The 18,334-nt window shown below is 41.2% G+C and overlaps 2 protein-coding genes across 2 annotated transcripts in view; both read left to right on the top strand.

Annotated features, from left to right (window-relative positions):
• Positions 1 to 1,246, top strand: part of WDR64 (WD repeat domain 64) — a 180,870-nt gene extending 179,624 nt beyond the window's left edge. The window contains exon 30 of the mRNA XM_056106911.1: positions 1,163 to 1,246. Coding sequence (XP_055962886.1) covers positions 1,163 to 1,246 — 84 coding nt within the window. The remainder of the gene's footprint in view (positions 1 to 1,162) is intronic.
• Positions 1,247 to 16,620: 15,374 nt separating this feature from the next.
• EXO1 (exonuclease 1) overlaps positions 16,621 to 18,334 on the top strand; it is a 39,733-nt gene continuing 38,019 nt past the window's right edge. The window contains exons 1-2 of the mRNA XM_056138295.1: positions 16,621 to 16,781; positions 17,560 to 17,679. Of these exons, the coding sequence (XP_055994270.1) occupies positions 16,621 to 16,781; positions 17,560 to 17,679 (281 nt within the window). The remainder of the gene's footprint in view (positions 16,782 to 17,559; positions 17,680 to 18,334) is intronic.

The following is an 18,334-nucleotide window of genomic DNA, read 5'->3' as shown; positions in this document are numbered from 1 at the left end:
ATTCTCCATGACTTCTACTAAAATTTCTTTGATACCATGTCCACCTGCCAACATACCAAATTCCACAGGATGGATATGTCATTCCCAATGTTCTCCCTTCTGAAATCCAACACGTCATTTTGTCAGTAAAGAAATGAACAGCACCTGGCCCAGACAAGGTCAGACCTGAACACCTGAAGAACCTGCCGTTAGTACTCATAAATATGCTGGCTCGGCTCTTCACACACTACCTGTCTGTATGCAAGGTTCCATCCCAGTGGAAAACCAGCAGGACTGTACTACTATACAAGAAGGGAGACATCCACGACATTGGCAACTATCGCCCGATCTGCCTATTGTCTGTCATCTACAAGTTGTTCACTCGAGTCATCCTGAATAGGATTGGCAGAACACTAGAAGAAGGACAACCACGCGAGCAAGCCGGGTTTGCTCTGTCTAACGTTCATTGATTTAAAGAAGGCCTTTGATTCTGTTGAGATGGAAGCAGTCATTGAAGCCCTAGCCAATCAGGGCATTCAAACTCAATATATCAGAATCCTCCGTGAGCTGTATTACGGATTCACTACCAGGATCTCACCATTCTACAAAGAAGTAAATACATATAATAATTAAAAATACCAGCTTTCAACAATAGACAGCTCAGTGCTGAGCACATGAGGCCTAGAGTTTGACCCCATGCACCATGCATACACACACACACACACACACACACACTTAATGAATTCAAAATTTTCATTAATATCATCACTTTATTTTATTTCATTTATTTTATTTTTATGTAAGTCAGTGAAATTTGTTAAAATTAATATATGATGTAGGATTTCCAACATCCTAGGAAGCTTTTGGTTAAATTAGTTTGACATACTAATTTTAAAATAAACATGTGAGAGCTATACTTTTTGCTCTGTGAAGACAAACAGCAGAGTTAAGTAACTATGTTTTTTTTCTAGAAGGATCAAATTCTATCAAAAAATAAAAAGTTGAGGTTGGAGTGATAGTACAGTGGAAAAGCACATCCCTTGTATACATATGGTTCCTAAACCCCACTAGGAGTAAGCCCTGAGCCCTGCTGCATGTGGTGCAAACTCAATATATACTGCAATGTGCTCAGAGGTTTGTACTTGTCATATAATTTCTAACTGACATTTTCTTTATTTTACAGACACAGAGGAGGAGAAGTCTTAAAAAAAATCTTATTCCACAAATAAATCTGGCTCCTTCTTTTTTCCCACACATCAGCAAATGAAGAGACAAAAATCAAAAATGAATGCCTGAGTCTGAAATATACATAAAATTTAAAGAACTAAATAACATTCTAGGCTTTATTTTAAAGTGAAAGGGTAACCCTCACCCTTTGTGTATCCTTGTGCCATACTTTCTACATGAAAATTTGTAGTTAGCTCAGGTGTGGTAGGCGGCAAAGTTAGTCAACTTTCACACATTGAAATCTGTTTAACAAATGGCCAATGTTTCTTGTTTATTTGTCAACAAAATTACACATAAGAAAATATATAAATGCAGTAGGATATATCAACTTAAAATATATGGTTATCAATAATTAACCTTCCTACTCCTCAAGTTGCCCACCTTAATTTATAATCAGAATTACAGTCAGATGTATACAGTAAAAGACAAATCACTAGAGTGTTATGCTATGTGGTCTACAAAGTGAGTTACTTAACAGTCACACCTCTGGCTATCTTTTCTTTATTGAGGGGAAAATAGCCAGAGTTTCTTAAAGTCAGAAGTTATTTACTTTCTGTTTAGAAGTGACTACAAATAAATATAATGTGGATGCATATCTTAACATTCTTGGAGGGGTTAATATTTCATTAATTCTTTCTTGGGTGTGTTACTCAGGCTGACTGTGTGTGTATAATGGTTCAGTGCTAGAGTGAGCAATGCAGTGCTGTATGGGTCCATTTGTGCTTGGAGGCATCACTAACACTCCAGTGGTACTTTGGGAACAACAGGACCTCACTGGATGGTGCTGTGACAGATAATGTGATCCTTGGTCTTTGAACTACTCTCTGTACCTGATTATTTTAATTGATTTTTATATTTTGGCTGAAATTATTTTTTTCATGTAAAGAAATCAAAGAATTGGAAATGATCATTATAAGCAAGATTTAAAAATAAATCAAAGTATAGACTATGTTGAATAATAAAAATCCCTCAAAGGAGCTAAATTATTCTTAGCTTAAATAATAAAAAGAAAAAGATGTTTTATAAAAGTACTCTATTATCAAATAGAAATTCAAAGAAGTGGCAGCTATAAGAATTGAGATATAGCAATTTCTTTTTCAGCAGAGAAAAACTATAGTTATTGGGTGGGACAGATATATTTCATGTCAAATTAGCTTAGCTGAACTACCCTTTCTTTTCCTTTACAGCTTTCCTTTAATTAAGGTTTATCATAGGCTGTCTAAACTTAGAAATAGTATGAAAGGCAAACTGAGGCAATAATCATTTACCTTTTATTTTTATGCACAAAAGTTAAACACAACAAGTACAGCTGCATTTTATGCACATCATCTCTGATCAACTGACTTGATCTTTGGTCCTATTCATAGAGTCATTTGAAGGTGCTCCTGATTCTACATCACATTAGGCCTCCTTCCTCAGCCTCTTAAGACCCTTAAATTGGACCATGTTCCTTGTTAACTTCAGAACCAACATGAAAAACAGAAGCAATAAATTTGTATAAACTGTTTATCCAGTTCCCAGAGTTGTTATGTTTAGAGGTTATGTCTCTCTAAAAGAAAACCTTGCATTCATCATTTTCTCTAATGAAACATTGATTCACTGCCAATCCTGAGAAAGGCCTATTTTATGCATTTTTTCTTGATGTGGTCACAGTTTTAATGGTGTTCATTTTGTGACAATAGATATAAATTCCATGTATAATTTGAAAATATTTCTGCAGGTGTAGTGTATAGTCTAGTTTCTTAAACTGTGGGATCCTATTCTCTATGCATTGCATACCTTAATGTATGGATTATAAAGAATTTGTCAACAAAAAAGTTTCTGAGCATGTAATAACCAAATATTAATTCAAAATTAAATGAATAATGAAGTGCTTCTGGCAGCACTTGAACTTGCCTTTCATTTTTTAAGCAAAAGGGGTTGTTAGAAGCTCGAGCGAGCTATATTCCTGTGAGTATGGTGTTTGCCTTGCACATGGCCAAATCAGATTCAATCCTTAGACAAATTAATTATAACCACACATAGTCTTTTAAATTAATAAATTTTATTTAATTCTATTTTGAAATGTTATAGGCATATTGTTATTTCATTCAAGAATTTTACCAGATGAATGCAACGTATGAGCTGAAATAAATTTTATCCCTCTCACTGAATTCGTTTATGTCAATATTTTTTTTGTTTGTTTTATTTTGTTTGGGGGTCACACTCAGTTGTGTTCAAGACTTACTCCTGGATTGCTGCTCAGGGTACACTCCCAGTGGAGCTCATATGGGATGCAGCCCAAACTGGCAGTGTGTGAAACAAGTGCCTTTCTTGCTGTGCTATTTCTCTGGCCCCTCGGCATCATTTATTAACAGTTCCTGCTTCCAGCCAGTGATCATTTTTTTGTATAAATTATATAAGATGATTAAAATAAAAGTTTTATTCAAACTAATATGACCTCTACTAATTGTCATCTACATCCTATACTGTGGGCTAGAGCGATAGTAGAGCAGGTAGGGCGTTTGCCTTGCACATGGCTGACCCAGCCAACCCAAGTTCAATTCCTCCACCCCTCTCTCCCAGCAAGCTACCGAGAGTATCTCGCCCGCATGGCAAAGCCTGGCGAGCTACCTGTGATATATTCAATATGCCAAACACAGTAACAACAAATCTCACAATGTTACTGGGCCTGCTCAAGCAAATCGATGAACAATGGGAGGACAGTGCTACAGTGCTACATCCTATACTGTATTTCTCTTTCAAATGGTCATATTTCATGAAGCAGAAATATTTTGTCTTAACTGCTAGTTTTTAAAATAAAACATTCAAACAGTCTAAAAATATGCCAAGCAGCAAATCAAACACATTAAACTAAGAAGCTTCTGTACCTCAAAGAAACACTGACCAAGATACAGAGACAGCCCATGTAATGGGAAGAATTATTTATGCAATACCTATCATATACGGGCTTAATATCCAAGATATATAAAAATCACGGTAGAACTTTACAAGAAAAATAATCCAATCCAATCAAAAAATGGGGAGAAGAAATGAACAGAAATTTTCTCAAAGGAGAAGTACAAAAGGCCAAAAGGTGCATGAAAAAAATGCTCTACCTCATTAATCATCAGGGAGATATAAATCAAAACAACAGACACCTCCAGATCCCGTGCCAAGCCAAGTCTTATATTGCGTACCCAGGAGGGAGGCAGGCCCACCACCCACCCAAACAGAGCCCTGGCAGCTGAACATCTCCATAAACTAATGGCCATCATGCTCACAAACTTTTACAGGCTCAGGATGAACCTCATTCAGCAATGAATCTGTTGAAAACCTCAGGGATGTGGGTTTTGTGAGCAAAATCCCCAGGGTCTCATGGAGTCATGGATAGGCGACCTCTTCCCAACTCTCCCTGTTCTTATGGGAACCTCACAGTCATACCCACGAACTGCCTCTATATACTATTATAAACTATAGTACTATATAAGCTCATTAACCAGCCATGATCCAGAGACTCATAAGTAAATCACAAAAGAGATCAACAAGATGTGAATATGCTTTTGGACCCCACAGTCACCATGCAGTTAAAATTTTAACTCCAGCTGTATCACCCCATTCAAATTTTTAGAATTCCTGAAGTGACACCTCATACTTTACACTACTGATAGACCAGGAGTAGTATACCACATTAGATGGGATGCAAATTAGAAGGCAACCAATCTTGATTAAGAAAATACTAACACAAAAGACAACCTGTAACAACATGTTAGTAGTCTCTTATAAAAGGGCTTAATTGCTCCAGCATAAGATACAATCTCCACACACTTTATTCTAAGAAAACATTTTTATCACTTTTAGAAAATTCATAATAGCACTGTAGCACTGTCCCCCTTGTTCATTGATTTGCTCGAGAGGGCACCAGTAACATCTCCATTGTTAGACTTGTTATTTCTGTTTTTGGCATATCGAATACGCCACTGGGAGCTTGCCAGGCTCTGCTGTGCGGGCGGGATAACTCTCAATAGCTTGCTGGGCACTCCGAGAAGGGAAGAGGAATTGAACCCGAGTCAGCCACATGCAAGGCAAACTCCCCACTGACTGTGTTATCACTCCAGCAAAATACATAAATAAATCATAGGCTGGAGAGATTAATATAGTGGGTAGGGCACCTCCCCTGCACGCAGCCAACCCAAGTTCAATCCCCAACATCCCATATGGTCCCCCGAGCACCACCAGGAGTAATTCCTGAGTGCAGAGCCAGGAGTAACCCCTGAGCATCGTTGGATGTGACCCAGAAAGCAAATAAATAAGTAAAAAAATTCATAATAAGCAATAAAAATAAATTATTCAGGGCCGGAGCAATGGTACAGCGGGAAGGTATTTGCCTTGCATGCAGCTGACCCACGTTTGATCCTGAACATCCCATATAGTCCCCTGAGCATTGCCAGGAGTAACTCCTGAGTGCAGAGCCAGGAGGAATTCCTGAGCATCACCAGGTGTGACCCAAAAAAGCAAAATAAATAAATAAACAAATTGTTCATGTTCTGCTTTGGGGGCAGCCTTGGGGTGGTTGTTGGGAAAACTGAAAATAGTGGTGGTAGGAAGGTGTAATGGTGTTTGGACTGGTGTTAGAATATTGAATGTAATAAACCATTGTGAACAACTTTATAAAAATTGAATTAAATTTAAAAAAACAACAATAAGATATCTCACACCACCAATACTAGCACAACAAAAACACAGTCCTAGCATGGATGCAGAAAGAAAGGGATTCTCCTCCATTGTTGTTGGGAATGCCGACTGGTCCAGCCTTTTTGGAAAACAATATGGGCATTCCTCAAAAAACGAGAAACTGAATTCCCATTTGACCCAGCAATATCACTTCTAGAAATATGCCCTGGGGGCTCAAAAACATATTGCAGAAAAGCCATCTACACTTTTATGTTTATTGCTGTACTATTTATAATAACCATAATCTGGAAACAACCAAGTGCCCAAGAACAGACAACTGCTTAAAGAAACTATGGTGCATGTATGCGATGAAATGCTATGTAGCTGTTAGGAAAAAATGAAGTCATGAAAGTCACTTATAAATTAACGGACATGGAAAGAATCATGCTGAATGAAACGAGGCAGGAAAGGAACAGACACAGAATGATTGTACTCATCTGTGGGATCACTTAATCACTTAACTTCCCGTTAGTCGTCGATTTGCTCGAGCGGGAGCCAGTAACGTCTCCATTTGTCCCTGTCGCGTGCTAGTGTAGCCCAATGGCATCTGTTTGCTCCAGGAACATGAAGGGCCTCAAACCGATTGTTCATGATCTTGACGAAGAAGTCTGACCATCTGGTAGGTGGGCAGCCACGTGGTCTTTTGACATCCCGTGGAATCCAGTCAGTAACAGCTCTAGTCCAGCGGTCGTCTTTCAATCTCATTACGTGACCAGCCCATCTGATTTTCGACACCTAGGCAAATGAGACCGCGTCCCTGATTCTTGATCGTCAACGGATGTCAGAACTCCGGATTCTTTCTCTCATTTGAGTGAAACGTGATATTCCAAGCATAGCTCTTTCTGTTCTTCTTTGGGAGACCTGAATAGGGTTCTCATCTTGTTTACGTAGGGCCCAGGTCTCTGAGGCATATGTTAATGCAGGAAGAACAGTGGAATCAAAGAGATGTGCCCGGAGCCAGAGGTTCTTCGTCCTCTTAGCTATTTCTTCGACGTTTTTGAAGGCGTTCCAAGCCGCTCTCTTCCTCCTGCGCAGCTCAGGTGCCAGGTCATTTGTCATGTTGACCTTTCAACCTAGGTACACATAGCTGTTGCATTCGGAGATGGTCATTCCATTGAGAGGGAATGGGGCGTCAGGAACGAGGCTGTTTCTCATAAACATTGTCTTCGTAAGATTCAGCTGTAGTCCTACCTTTCCACACTCACGGTCAAAGTCGGCCAGCATTTGTGCTGCTTGGCTGATGTTTGGTGTTATTAAAACAATGTCATCAGCAAAGCGGAGGTGGTGTAGTTGCCGACCATCTATCTTCATTCCCATTCCTTCCCATTCCAGTCAGCGTATGATGTTCTCGAGGGTGGCACTGAAGAGTTTTGGTGAAATGGTATCACCCTGCCGCACCCCTCTCTTAACATCAACGATCACTTCTTTGTAGAATGGTGAGATCCTGGTAGTGAATCCACAATACAGCTCACGGAGGATCCTGATGTATTGGGCTTGAATGCCCTGATTGGCTAGGGCTTCAATGACCACTTCCGTCTCAACAGAATCAAAGGCCTTCTTTAAATGACACTACTCCCACTACCCAGCCGTCGCCACACTCCAGGATGCTTTCCAGACCCGCACGGCCGCGAAGCAACACATCATAAGATATTAAATACCCATCTTCCGGAATTGTTGTACCGTATTTGATAGGGTTCAAATATGGTAACACCTACAAGGGTGATTAAAGGTCGCCCCAAAAGCCTCTATCCCTCTCGGAAAGACTGGCAAGCTACCGAGAGTATTCCGCCCACACGGAAGAGCCTGGCAAGCTATCCGTTGTGTATTCGATATGCCAGAACCAGTAACTACAACTGGTCTCATTCACCTGACCCTGAAGGCTTCACCGACATGGCAGCACTGAGAAGGATGAGAAAGGAGAGACTGACAAAATCTCAAGGCCGACCTAGGCTGCCACAACGAAGGAAGACAAAAATGATCGTCTGTACTTTCAATGCATGTACGCTAGCATCAGATGCATCCATCGAGGACCTGATGGTACAAGCGCGAATGATCAAGTACGACATCATTGGTCTGACCGAGACAAGAAGACACGAATCTCACCATGCCGTTTTCGACACTGGAGAAGAATTGTTCCTCGGAACATGCGATAAAAGAGGTGTTGGAGACGTCGGTGTCCTTGTCAACACAAACTTGGCCAAGAGCATTGATTCATTCGAATGCCTAACAACCCGAATCGGATGTTTACATTTGAATAGATGTGGCTCACTGCCTGCAGTTTCTATCTTCATTGTCTATGCACCAACATCTCGTTATGATGAAAGAGAAATCGAGAAGTTCTACATGGAGCTGGAGAAGTTCTATAAAGAAGACCACACCTTCTACAAGATCATTGTGGGTGATTTTAATGCCAAGATAGGACCGAGAAGATCAGCTGAAGAACTTCACATCGGGACCCATGGCCTAGAATGGAACGAACAGGGTGAGAGACTGTCTGAGTTCATCATGTCAACCAAGACCATTCATGGTAACTCACAGTTCCAAAAGACAGAATCTAAACGATGGACATGGGAGTCTCCCGGTGGACGATTCCACAACGAAATAGACCACATCATATTCAATCGACGGTTTTGCCTGACTGATGTCGCTGTTGTCCCAAAATTTCGAACGGGATCAGACCACCGTCTCCTTCATGCAAAATTCTACTTCACAGAGCGGGGAGAAAGGGCTGCAAAGTTCAAAAAGAGAACTCCCAGAATGACCACCAACTGGGAACTCTTTGGTACTATTGCGGCAACATGGGAAGATGCCATTGTTGACAACATTGACGAGGAATGCGATCGACTAGCTCAGCACCTCCATGAATGTGCGAGGAACGCCAAGAGAGAGATAGCCACAAAAAATCGCCTATCTTCGAAAACTCTTGAGCTAATTCGCCAGCATGGTTTGGCGCATGCCTCAGGCAACCGCAAGCTAACATCCGAGCTCGCAAAGCAGTGCAGAGATGCAATCAAGGAAGACCTCAAAGAGAGAAGAGTAGAAGTACTGGTAGATGCGGCAGAAGCCGGGAAAAGTATTCATAACGCCCGCCTGTCCTTCGCCAACTACAAGACCAAGATGACTGCCCTCCGACGTCCTGATGGATCCATCCCATCCTCCAGAATGGCAGTGGAGAAGATTATCCATGACTTCTACTCAAATCTCTTTGCTAGCCATGTCCACTTGCCGACATACCAAAGTCCACAGGATGGATATGTCGTTCCCAAAGTTCTCCCTTCCGAAATCTGACACGCCTTTTCGTCGGTAAAGAAACAAACAGCACCCGGCCCAGACAAGGTCAGACCTGAACACCTGAAGAACCTGCCGTCAGTACTCATCAATACACTGGCTCGACTCTTCACTCTCCACCTGTCTGAATGCAAGGTTCTGTCCCAATGGAAAACCAGCAGGACAGTACTACTGTTCAAGAAGTTAGACATCCATGACATTGGCAACTATCTCCTGATCTGCCTATTGTCTGTCATCTACAAGTTGTTCACTCGAGTCATCCTAAATAGGATTGGCAGAACACTAGATGAAGGACAACCATGCGAGCAAGCCGGGTTCCACAAAGGATTCAGCACCATCGACCATATCCACACGATAACCAAGCTCATTGAGGTTTCTCGGGAGTTCAAGATGCCGCTCTGTTTAACGTTCATTGATTTAAAGAAGGCCTTTGATTCTGTTTAACGTTCATTTGTGGGATATTAAAAAAAAATACATAGGAGACTAATGTGCAAGAACAGTAGAAATAAGAGCCAGGAGGATTGGTCCACAGTTGGAAGCCTGCACCAAGTGCCAGGGGAGAAGGTAGTTGGGATAGAGAAAGGATCACTATGACAACGATAGTTGGAAATTATCAGAGCTAGGAGTAGCCCCTGATCTTTGCTGGGTGTGGCCCAATTACCGTCCCCTCCAAAGATATCTAGAAAGATAGTAAAAAAAGTAAAAGTAAAGGCCCTCCCTTTGATCATCGATTTGCTCGAGCGGGCCCAGTAACGTCTCCATTGGAGACTTTGTTGTTACTGTGTTTGGCATATCAAATACTCTTGGTAGCTTACCGGGCTCTCCGAGATCTAGAAAGAAAGATAATGGGACTAAATTTGAACCAAAGCATCTTGAAATTTACAATAGCTTTGGATAAGTGCCAGAAGTTTTTTTTAAAAATGACACCACTATTCCCCCAAAAAGAGGGCGCTAACAAAATCTTCAAAGATCATTTTTGGTTTTGTTTTTTGTTTTCTTCCCTCCCATTCCCTTTGTTAAATAAGCTGGTGTGAAATAGGGCTGGATCGATAGCACAGCAGTAGGGCATTTGCCTTACCAGCAGCCAACATGGCCGACCCGAGTTGGATTCCTCCGCCCCTCTCGAGAGCCCAGCAAGCTACCGAGAGTATCTCGCCCACACAGCAGAGCCTGGCAAGCTACCCATGACTTTCTCAATATGCCAAACACAGTAACAACAAGTCTCATGATGGAGACGTTACTGGGCCCGCTCGAGCAAATCGATGAACAACGGGAGGACCGTGACTGTGACCGTGACGGTGACCTTGGTGTGAAATAAGTTTAAATTGTAAAAACATTAAATGTAAATACAAGTAAATCTAACTGGGCTAGAGAACTGAATGTATCCACATATTGGAAAAAATCTGTATGCAGGATCAGTAACTGAAAACTCCAGGCCACAAGGAATCTTGGACAGGTCGGGTTGCTCTTTCCCATCTCTTTGCCACTTCAGGGCCCTGGCTGTCACACCCAATAACTGCCTCTGGGTACCATTTTAAACATATTAACGGCCATGATCCAAAGGCTCATGAATCTTGAAACTGAGCAGCTCACCCAGAGATGTTCTGCACCTTGTGCCAGGCCAGTTTCACCAGAGTGCCTCAGATAGGAGCAGGCATCAACCCTCCACCTGCCCCGTATGCATTTTGGTGGCTGCAAACCTCCAGAACCCAATGAAAAAACAAAGTTTGCAGGACCAGTGACTGCAAACTCCAGGTCTCAAGGGTCCTGGCTATCACGCCCATGAACTGCCTCCAAGTGCCATGTAAGCGCATTAATGGCCATGATCCAGAGACTTACAGATGAATCTCGGAACCCATCAGCTCGCTGCAGAGAGGTCACCAGACCCCAATTATTTAAAATTTTAGAATTCCAGGAGCAGTCAGCCACTTATCCAGCAGCACAACATCTCATGGTATTCATAACAAGCAGTACAAAATAAATTATCTAGCATCTGCCTGTGGGGCAGGCTTCAGTGGTGGGAAAATTAGAAATAATGGTGGTGGGAAGGTGCAATGATGGTGGAATTGGTGTTAAAATACTGAATGAAATCAATTATTGTGAACAACTTTATGAAAAATAATAGCCTTTATGAAAAAAATAGCCTGGCAAGTTACCCGTGATGTATTCAATATGCCAAACACAGTAACAAGTCTCAAAATGGAGATGTTACTGAGCCTGCTTGAGCAAATCAATGAACAACGGGAGGACAGTGGACAATATTTAAAAAAAGACAAACCCAAATATTGGAAAAGTAGAAAGTGCAGGGTTATTTTAGTCATAGAGTCAAATATGAGGCCCTGGCTCTGAGTTTAATTTCCAGCACGGTGTAAAAACAAAACAAAATACAAACAAAACCCTGAGCAAATGAGAGGTAATAATGATTACAGAAAAAGAACATTTTGTTCCATGTTTATAAATGGTGACAATCATCACCACTTCTCACACTTCCACCATCTCGTCTTCATCTATATACTGGTATACTGTAAGCATTCCATTATTATTATTATTATTATTATTATTATTATCATTATTATTATTTTGGTGGTCAGGGATTACTCCTGGCAGAGTTTGGGGGACCACATGAGTTACTGGGGATAGAACCTAGATTGGCCACATGCAAGACAAGAACTCTGTACTCCTTTAAGCATTCCATTCTTTTTTTCTTATCTTTATTTAATTAATTTATTTAAACTTTTTTTTTCCTTTTTTGGGGGTCACACCCAGTAATGCACAGGGGTCACTCCTGGTTCTGTGCTCAGGAATTACCCCTAGTCCCATCATTTTCCATCCCCTACCCCGTGCCTGCCTCTATGTATGACAGGTGCTTTACTTTCTCTCTCTCTCTCTCTCTGTCTCTCTCCTCTCTCTCTGACTCTCTCTCTTCTCTCTCTCTCTTTCTCTCTCTCTGTGTCTCTCTCTCTGTCTCTCTGTCTCTCTCTCCTCTCTCTCTGACTCTCTCTCTTCTCTCTCTCTGTCTCTCTCTCCTCTCTCTCTGACTCTCTCTCTCTTCCTCCTTTTGGGCATTGTGGTTTGCAATATTGATACTGAGAGGTTATCAAGAATATTCCTTTACTTACTTTTCACACTCAGGTCTTGTCCAGCATGATCATTCTCTGCTATTATTGCCATAGCGGTCTCTTCTGTATCAGATTTTCTCCAGAAAGATCATTCCCAGCTATTATTATCATACTGGTCTCTTCTCTATCTTACCTACCCTCAGTCCCACACACACACACTTGTGATTCTATCCAACCATTGACCAGTCCCTAGCCATGTTTTCCCTAGCCATGGATATTAGTCTTCTAATATATATACCACAATATAAATATATATATATATATTTGTGGTATATGATATGTTTATATATCACAAATGAGTGCAGTCGTTCTATATATGTCCCTCTCTTTCTGACTCATTTCACTCAGCAAGACACTCTCTATGTCCATCCATTTATAGGCAAATTTCATTTTTAACACTTACTCACAGTGAGTATAAACACATATTCACAGCAAGTATAATAGAGGAACAAAAATGAAAACCCATTGCTCATAACTATAACAAAGGATGCTGTTTTGATCTGCACTTCGTCATTCCACAGTATTTCACTGCACTTGCTTGTCAGGAAATTGGGCTGAGAGTCGTTATGCACTGCAAATTTAAAAGGAACCCCACCTACCCAAACACAAACTCTTATATCTTTTCTTAGAAAGATATTCGTGTGTGTTGTATTGAATTTGTAGTTCTAATAACTTTGCCTGAAATGGGCAAACTCAGAGGGACCCCTAATTATTACTGAGATTCCTAGAGCCCAAAAAGATCTTTCCTTGTCCACACTTTAAAAACATTGCTCTGTGACAATGGATGTAAAAACTTCCAAATTAAAAATTAAATTACACAGTGGTCTTTCAACAACTGTCACTGACCTCCTGTTATTCATCGATTTGCTCGAGCAGGCCCAGTAACATCTCCATTGGAGACTTTGTTGTTACTGTGTTTGGCATATCAAATACATCAGGGTAGCTTGCCAGGCTCTGCCTGCGGGCTCTCTGAGAGGGGCGGAGGATCGAACTCAGGTCGGCCATGTTGGCTGTGTGCAAGGCAAACGCCCTATCCGCTGTGCTATCGCTCCAGCCCCTTTCAACAACAACAACAAAACTAAATTAAAAAAAATAAATAAAAAGCAGGGCGGCCTAGAAAAACCCTAAATGCGTGGTACTAGGACATTCATTAGTTCACAGATTCAGAATTTTTTTAATCAACTAATGCTGGACACCAGAGATATGAAAACCATTATCCTTGCACTCAAAGTTTCTAGCATTTCCAGTCAAATTTTAATTTAAAAAAATCAGTTTTTGAAAGTATTTTAAACAATTTGAAATTTTCTTACATGAAATTCAAATTTAACTAGATCTGAATCACTTACTAGATCTGGGGGGTCATAAGCAGTTTAAAACAGAGTTTGAGGAGTCTTAGGTAGTACTTAAGGTAGGTTTTATTCTCCAAAAACATGAGCATATTCTCTTTTCCCCCTGGAGTCTAAAGAAAGAGGAAAACTCAGTTTCCCCTTGCCAGGTGCAGAAAGTGGTTTCAATTTAATTGCTCCTGTCTACATTTAAACATTTCTGTGCTTTACTGATTCACTTTGAAACTGAGGGATTCTATACTTTTTCCAAGGTCATACTTTAGCAGAGTGGATTAAATTATGCCCCAGGCTTTGGGATGACTGATAGACAACACAGGCAGTGCCAGGATCAACAGTCAAAGGAATCTTAAATTACCAAATATTTCTTACAAAGATGACAGGCTCACTGGTCTAATTGGGAAAGTGGGTATGTTAAACTTCTCAACATGAAAGGGCAACACTTAACAGAGTATCTGTGGGAAGAAATAGGAACCCTCTGTTTCTTTGTAACAACAAAAAGCACAGAGTCAATTTTCCATAAAACCTTTTACAAAATTAGCCATACTTTCATTTATTCCTATGCTAAATTCCTTCCCTCCGCAGGGGAAGTTCCTTTCTCTTTTCCTTTTCAACAAATGTTTGTTTCTCTGAAACTGGGCATCTTAATTATTCAATAATTTCATTCCGGGAAAATACTGACGAACCTGGAACCGTAGAAAAGAAACCCTCTGGCAAGTACGGCGATTTTAACAACACAACACATAAACCAAGGAACTAATACCAGCTACGGATGGTTCTCAGGTTTCAAAAAGCAATACAGCGGCCAGCGCATTTATTTGCCTTGCAGGTGGCCCACCGGGTTCGATTTCCAGCATCCCATATGGTCCCCCAAGCACCGCAGGGAGTAATTCCTGAGTGCAAGGCCAGGAGTAACCCCTGTGTGACCCAAAAGGCAAACAAACAAACAAACAAAAACAGCTCCAACTGAAATACAGAGCCGCACTCTCCAAACAACCTGGGGCTGCGCCTCCCGTCAGAAGGAAACTACAACTCCCAGCAGCCCCCGCGCCTGCCCCGTGTTATTCCGGGGGCGGTGCCCGGCCGGCTAGTCGGTGACAGCAGAAGGTCGGCCTCCCCGGGTTCTGGGAGCCAGCGTGGATGGAGCCCTACGGCCGCGGTCGCGTCGCGCCGGAAGCGTGGCCGTCTCTGGACCCAGAAGAAAGCGGCGCGACCTCACGGGATGGAGCCGGCGTCCGGATGTGTCGTAACGACGTTCCCTCGGGGGCGGGGCCGCCAGTTCTCCCGCGCAAATTGAAAGGCCCTTCATTGTGCGGCGCTGCACCGCGACCCGGCTCTGCGTGCTGCTCGCGCCCTTCCTCTGGCCTTCCCGCCGACGTCCGTGAGGGACACCCGGAGCCGGTTTCCAAACTCCCAGCAGCTTCTTGAGCGCCCGGAGAGCCCGTCCCAGGACGTGAAGGTAGCGCGTAGTGCCGCGGCGCTGCCGGAGCCCGGTGGGGTTCTGCGTTCCGGGGCTTCCAGGAATGGGGGAAGATGGGACGCGGGCGCTTCTCGACTGTGCAGCCGAAGCCTGGAGGAGTGGAGCCGGGGTGCTGCCTCTGCGGAGTCGGTGGGGGCTCGAGAAAGCGCATCTGCGGGGCTGGGCTGCTGGTCTTTGAGTGATGAGAGCGCCCTAGAGCAGGCACCCGCGGAGCGAGCTCGGCTGGTATTTTTCAGCAGCTAGTTAGGACACTGTTGACATGCAGACTCCCAGCTTTTCCTTGATCTGCAGGTGACAGGACTCGGCTTCGCTCTAGAGTGCATCGCGGGCCCCTCTTAACCAACCCTGTGGACGAGACGCTGGAGCCAAGTGGGAAAGGCGCGCCCAGAAGGCTTCCTAGAGTGCCGCAGGGGATGTGGAGTTGACACGTGCCTTTCTGGCCCGCAGCGGGTGCTGAAAAAGAAGTATTTACCCGTAACGATTTCTCTTGCTTATGGAAAACTTACGAAAGCTTCACGAAATGTGAATTATCAGTTCTCCTCAATGCAGGAAAACTCTTTAGGGAGATTAGCTGAGAGGTAGAAGACTCTTTTCCCCTAAATCCTATCTTGAGAATTAGTTGCATCCACGTTTCTTTCCTGCCCCATGTTTGAAATTCTGAAAGCCCTTAGGTGTATTGCGAATCTGTGAATTTGAAAATTGCAAACTGCTGGACTGGAGCATCGATCTTAGAAACGGTAGAAACAGGTAAGACAGACGTCTGATCCTTTCTTCCTCCAGGCTCTGAGCTCAGGAATTACTCCTGGCGGTTCATGGAGGACCATATGGGATGCCGAAGATTGAACCCAAGTCCGCTAGTGCAAAGCAAACGCCCTATCCACTGTGCTATCGCTCAGGCCCCAAAGCATTTGTCTTTACGGGGGAGTCGGTTTCTTTCTTAAGGTGTCAGGATCAATTCTAGGGCCTTACACATGCAGTATGTATCTCAGGGCCCCAGAAATAATGCATTCTGGTGACAGCTAATTTCAATTCTAAAAAGTGCAGATCTAGTTCTGGTTTTTATTAAATTTTTCTACTAAAATGCTGAGCTTACACCTATGTGGATTTTGCATGTTGCCCTGTTGCTTTGTGTAGAGACAATGTTGATGCCATAATATGACCGGGTTTATAGATTTCAACAGTTACATTTGGAAAGGAAGCTCATTGTTAGTATATGTTACTATTGGAAAGCAAAAACATTAAGGAACTATCAAATGGCATTAGAGTGTAAATATTAGTGATTACAGACTGGAAGTTGCTTGACAGAAGCACATTTGAAAGTTCAAGAGTGGAGAGCTCTAGATATTTAAATAATGTCTACTATAATGGTATTCAAGCTTTGTCTTTGTAAAAACTTTTGAGTTAGTATATATTGGTTTAAATATTGTTGTTTTCCCTTTCCCCTTTCATACTATGTAGTTAACTCAGTACCATGGGGATACAAGGATTGCTGCAGTTTCTCAAAGAAGCTTCTGAACCCATTCATGTGAGAAAGTATAAAGGTCAGGTAGTAGCTGTGGATACATATTGCTGGCTTCACAAAGGAGCCATTGCTTGTGCGGAAAAACTCGCCAAAGGTGAACCTACTGATAGGTAAGTATGAACTATGTATTGATCCTTTGCCAATTAAAAATGAAACTTAAAATGCTGTTTCTTTTCCACTACTAACTTTGTAAATTTTTGTTTCTAGTTTTTAGTATTTACTCCAGACATCACTAAATTATGTGTTGCAACCATATAACCATTCTGTTGTATATATTACTCTATAAAATATTCAGTCATTAAAACAAGATTAAAACAAGATATGTGATATGATAAAACAAGATTGAGATATGATATAATATATGACATGATAAAGCAAAATTGAATATATAACAAGATTGTATATTCTCACACTCCCACCAGCAGTTCAGGAAGAGTTCCCCTTTCTCCATATCTCTACTAATGATCTCTTGGCTTTTTGATGATAACCATAGTAAGATGGGAAATTATACCTGGTTTGATTTATATTTCTCTGGTGATACAATGATGTTGAATATCTTTTCATGTAACTATATGTCTTAGCAGGAAAAATTGCTATTCAGATAATTCTCTCATTTTTAAATTGAATGGATGGTTTGGTTATTTTGCTATTGAGTTGTATTTTGTATATTTTTTTTAAAATTTGCAAATCAGACTTAATTTGCAAATATTTTCTCTCTTTCAGTAACTTACTCTTTCATTTTGTTCATGATTTCCTTACTGTTCAGCTATTTTTCAGTTTACTGTAATTCCCCTTTTATTTTACTTCAATTTTGGTTATCTGATCTAAAAAGCAAGTCTATTATCTTATGATATGCAACAGTCAAATATAGTTTCTTTATTTTCATAGGTATGTAGGATTTTGTATGAAATTTGTAAATATGTTACTATCTCATGGAATTAAGCCTATTCTGATTTTTGACGGATGTACTTTACCTTCTAAAAACGAAGTAGAGAAGTCTAGAAGAGAGTAAGTTGGTTCTGTTTAATTTTTAATTGCCTGAAAGTCAGGGATTTTGGTCATTATGATTCCCCTATTTTAAATTTTAACTTGTCAAGATTTGTTTATTGTCTAGTACATGGACATATGTTCCCTGGTTGCTTGAACATGGATGTATGTTTTCCGGTTATTGCAATTTAATTTGTATTTAGTAAATTGGGCTTATTGATTGTGGTAATCGAATCTCCCATATCTTACATTTGCGGGGGGAGGGGGTAAGAGCTATTTGTATTAATCCATCAATTACAAAGAAATGTATGTTAAAAATGTAGCTGCATTTTGTAATTTTGTCATTTATCTTGTAGTTGTAATTTTTGCCTTATTTTAAAGCTATTGTGCTACTTAACTTTAAATTTAGAGTTTGTGGTAAATTAAGATAACAGGTATAGTGACTTTTAATCTCTAGTTAACAATGTATTGCACTAAAGTCAGATATTAGTACAATTATAACATCTTTTGTATAGTCCTACTTTCTTTTTCTAATGTTCTGCATTATAATATGTTAGGTTTGTTATATAGTTTTTCATCTAATTTATCAGGCATTTAAAGTAATCCTTTATTTTGGCTAGAGATGTACCTTTCTTATATATGTGAGGCTCTGTGTTTGATCCTCAGTGCCACCAAA

The sequence above is a fragment of the Sorex fumeus genome, unplaced genomic scaffold (assembly GCF_029834395.1).
Source record: "Sorex fumeus unplaced genomic scaffold, SorFum_2.1 ptg000007l, whole genome shotgun sequence".
NCBI lineage: Eukaryota > Metazoa > Chordata > Mammalia > Eulipotyphla > Soricidae > Sorex > Sorex fumeus.
This window is presented reverse-complemented; position numbering and strand designations above follow the sequence as displayed.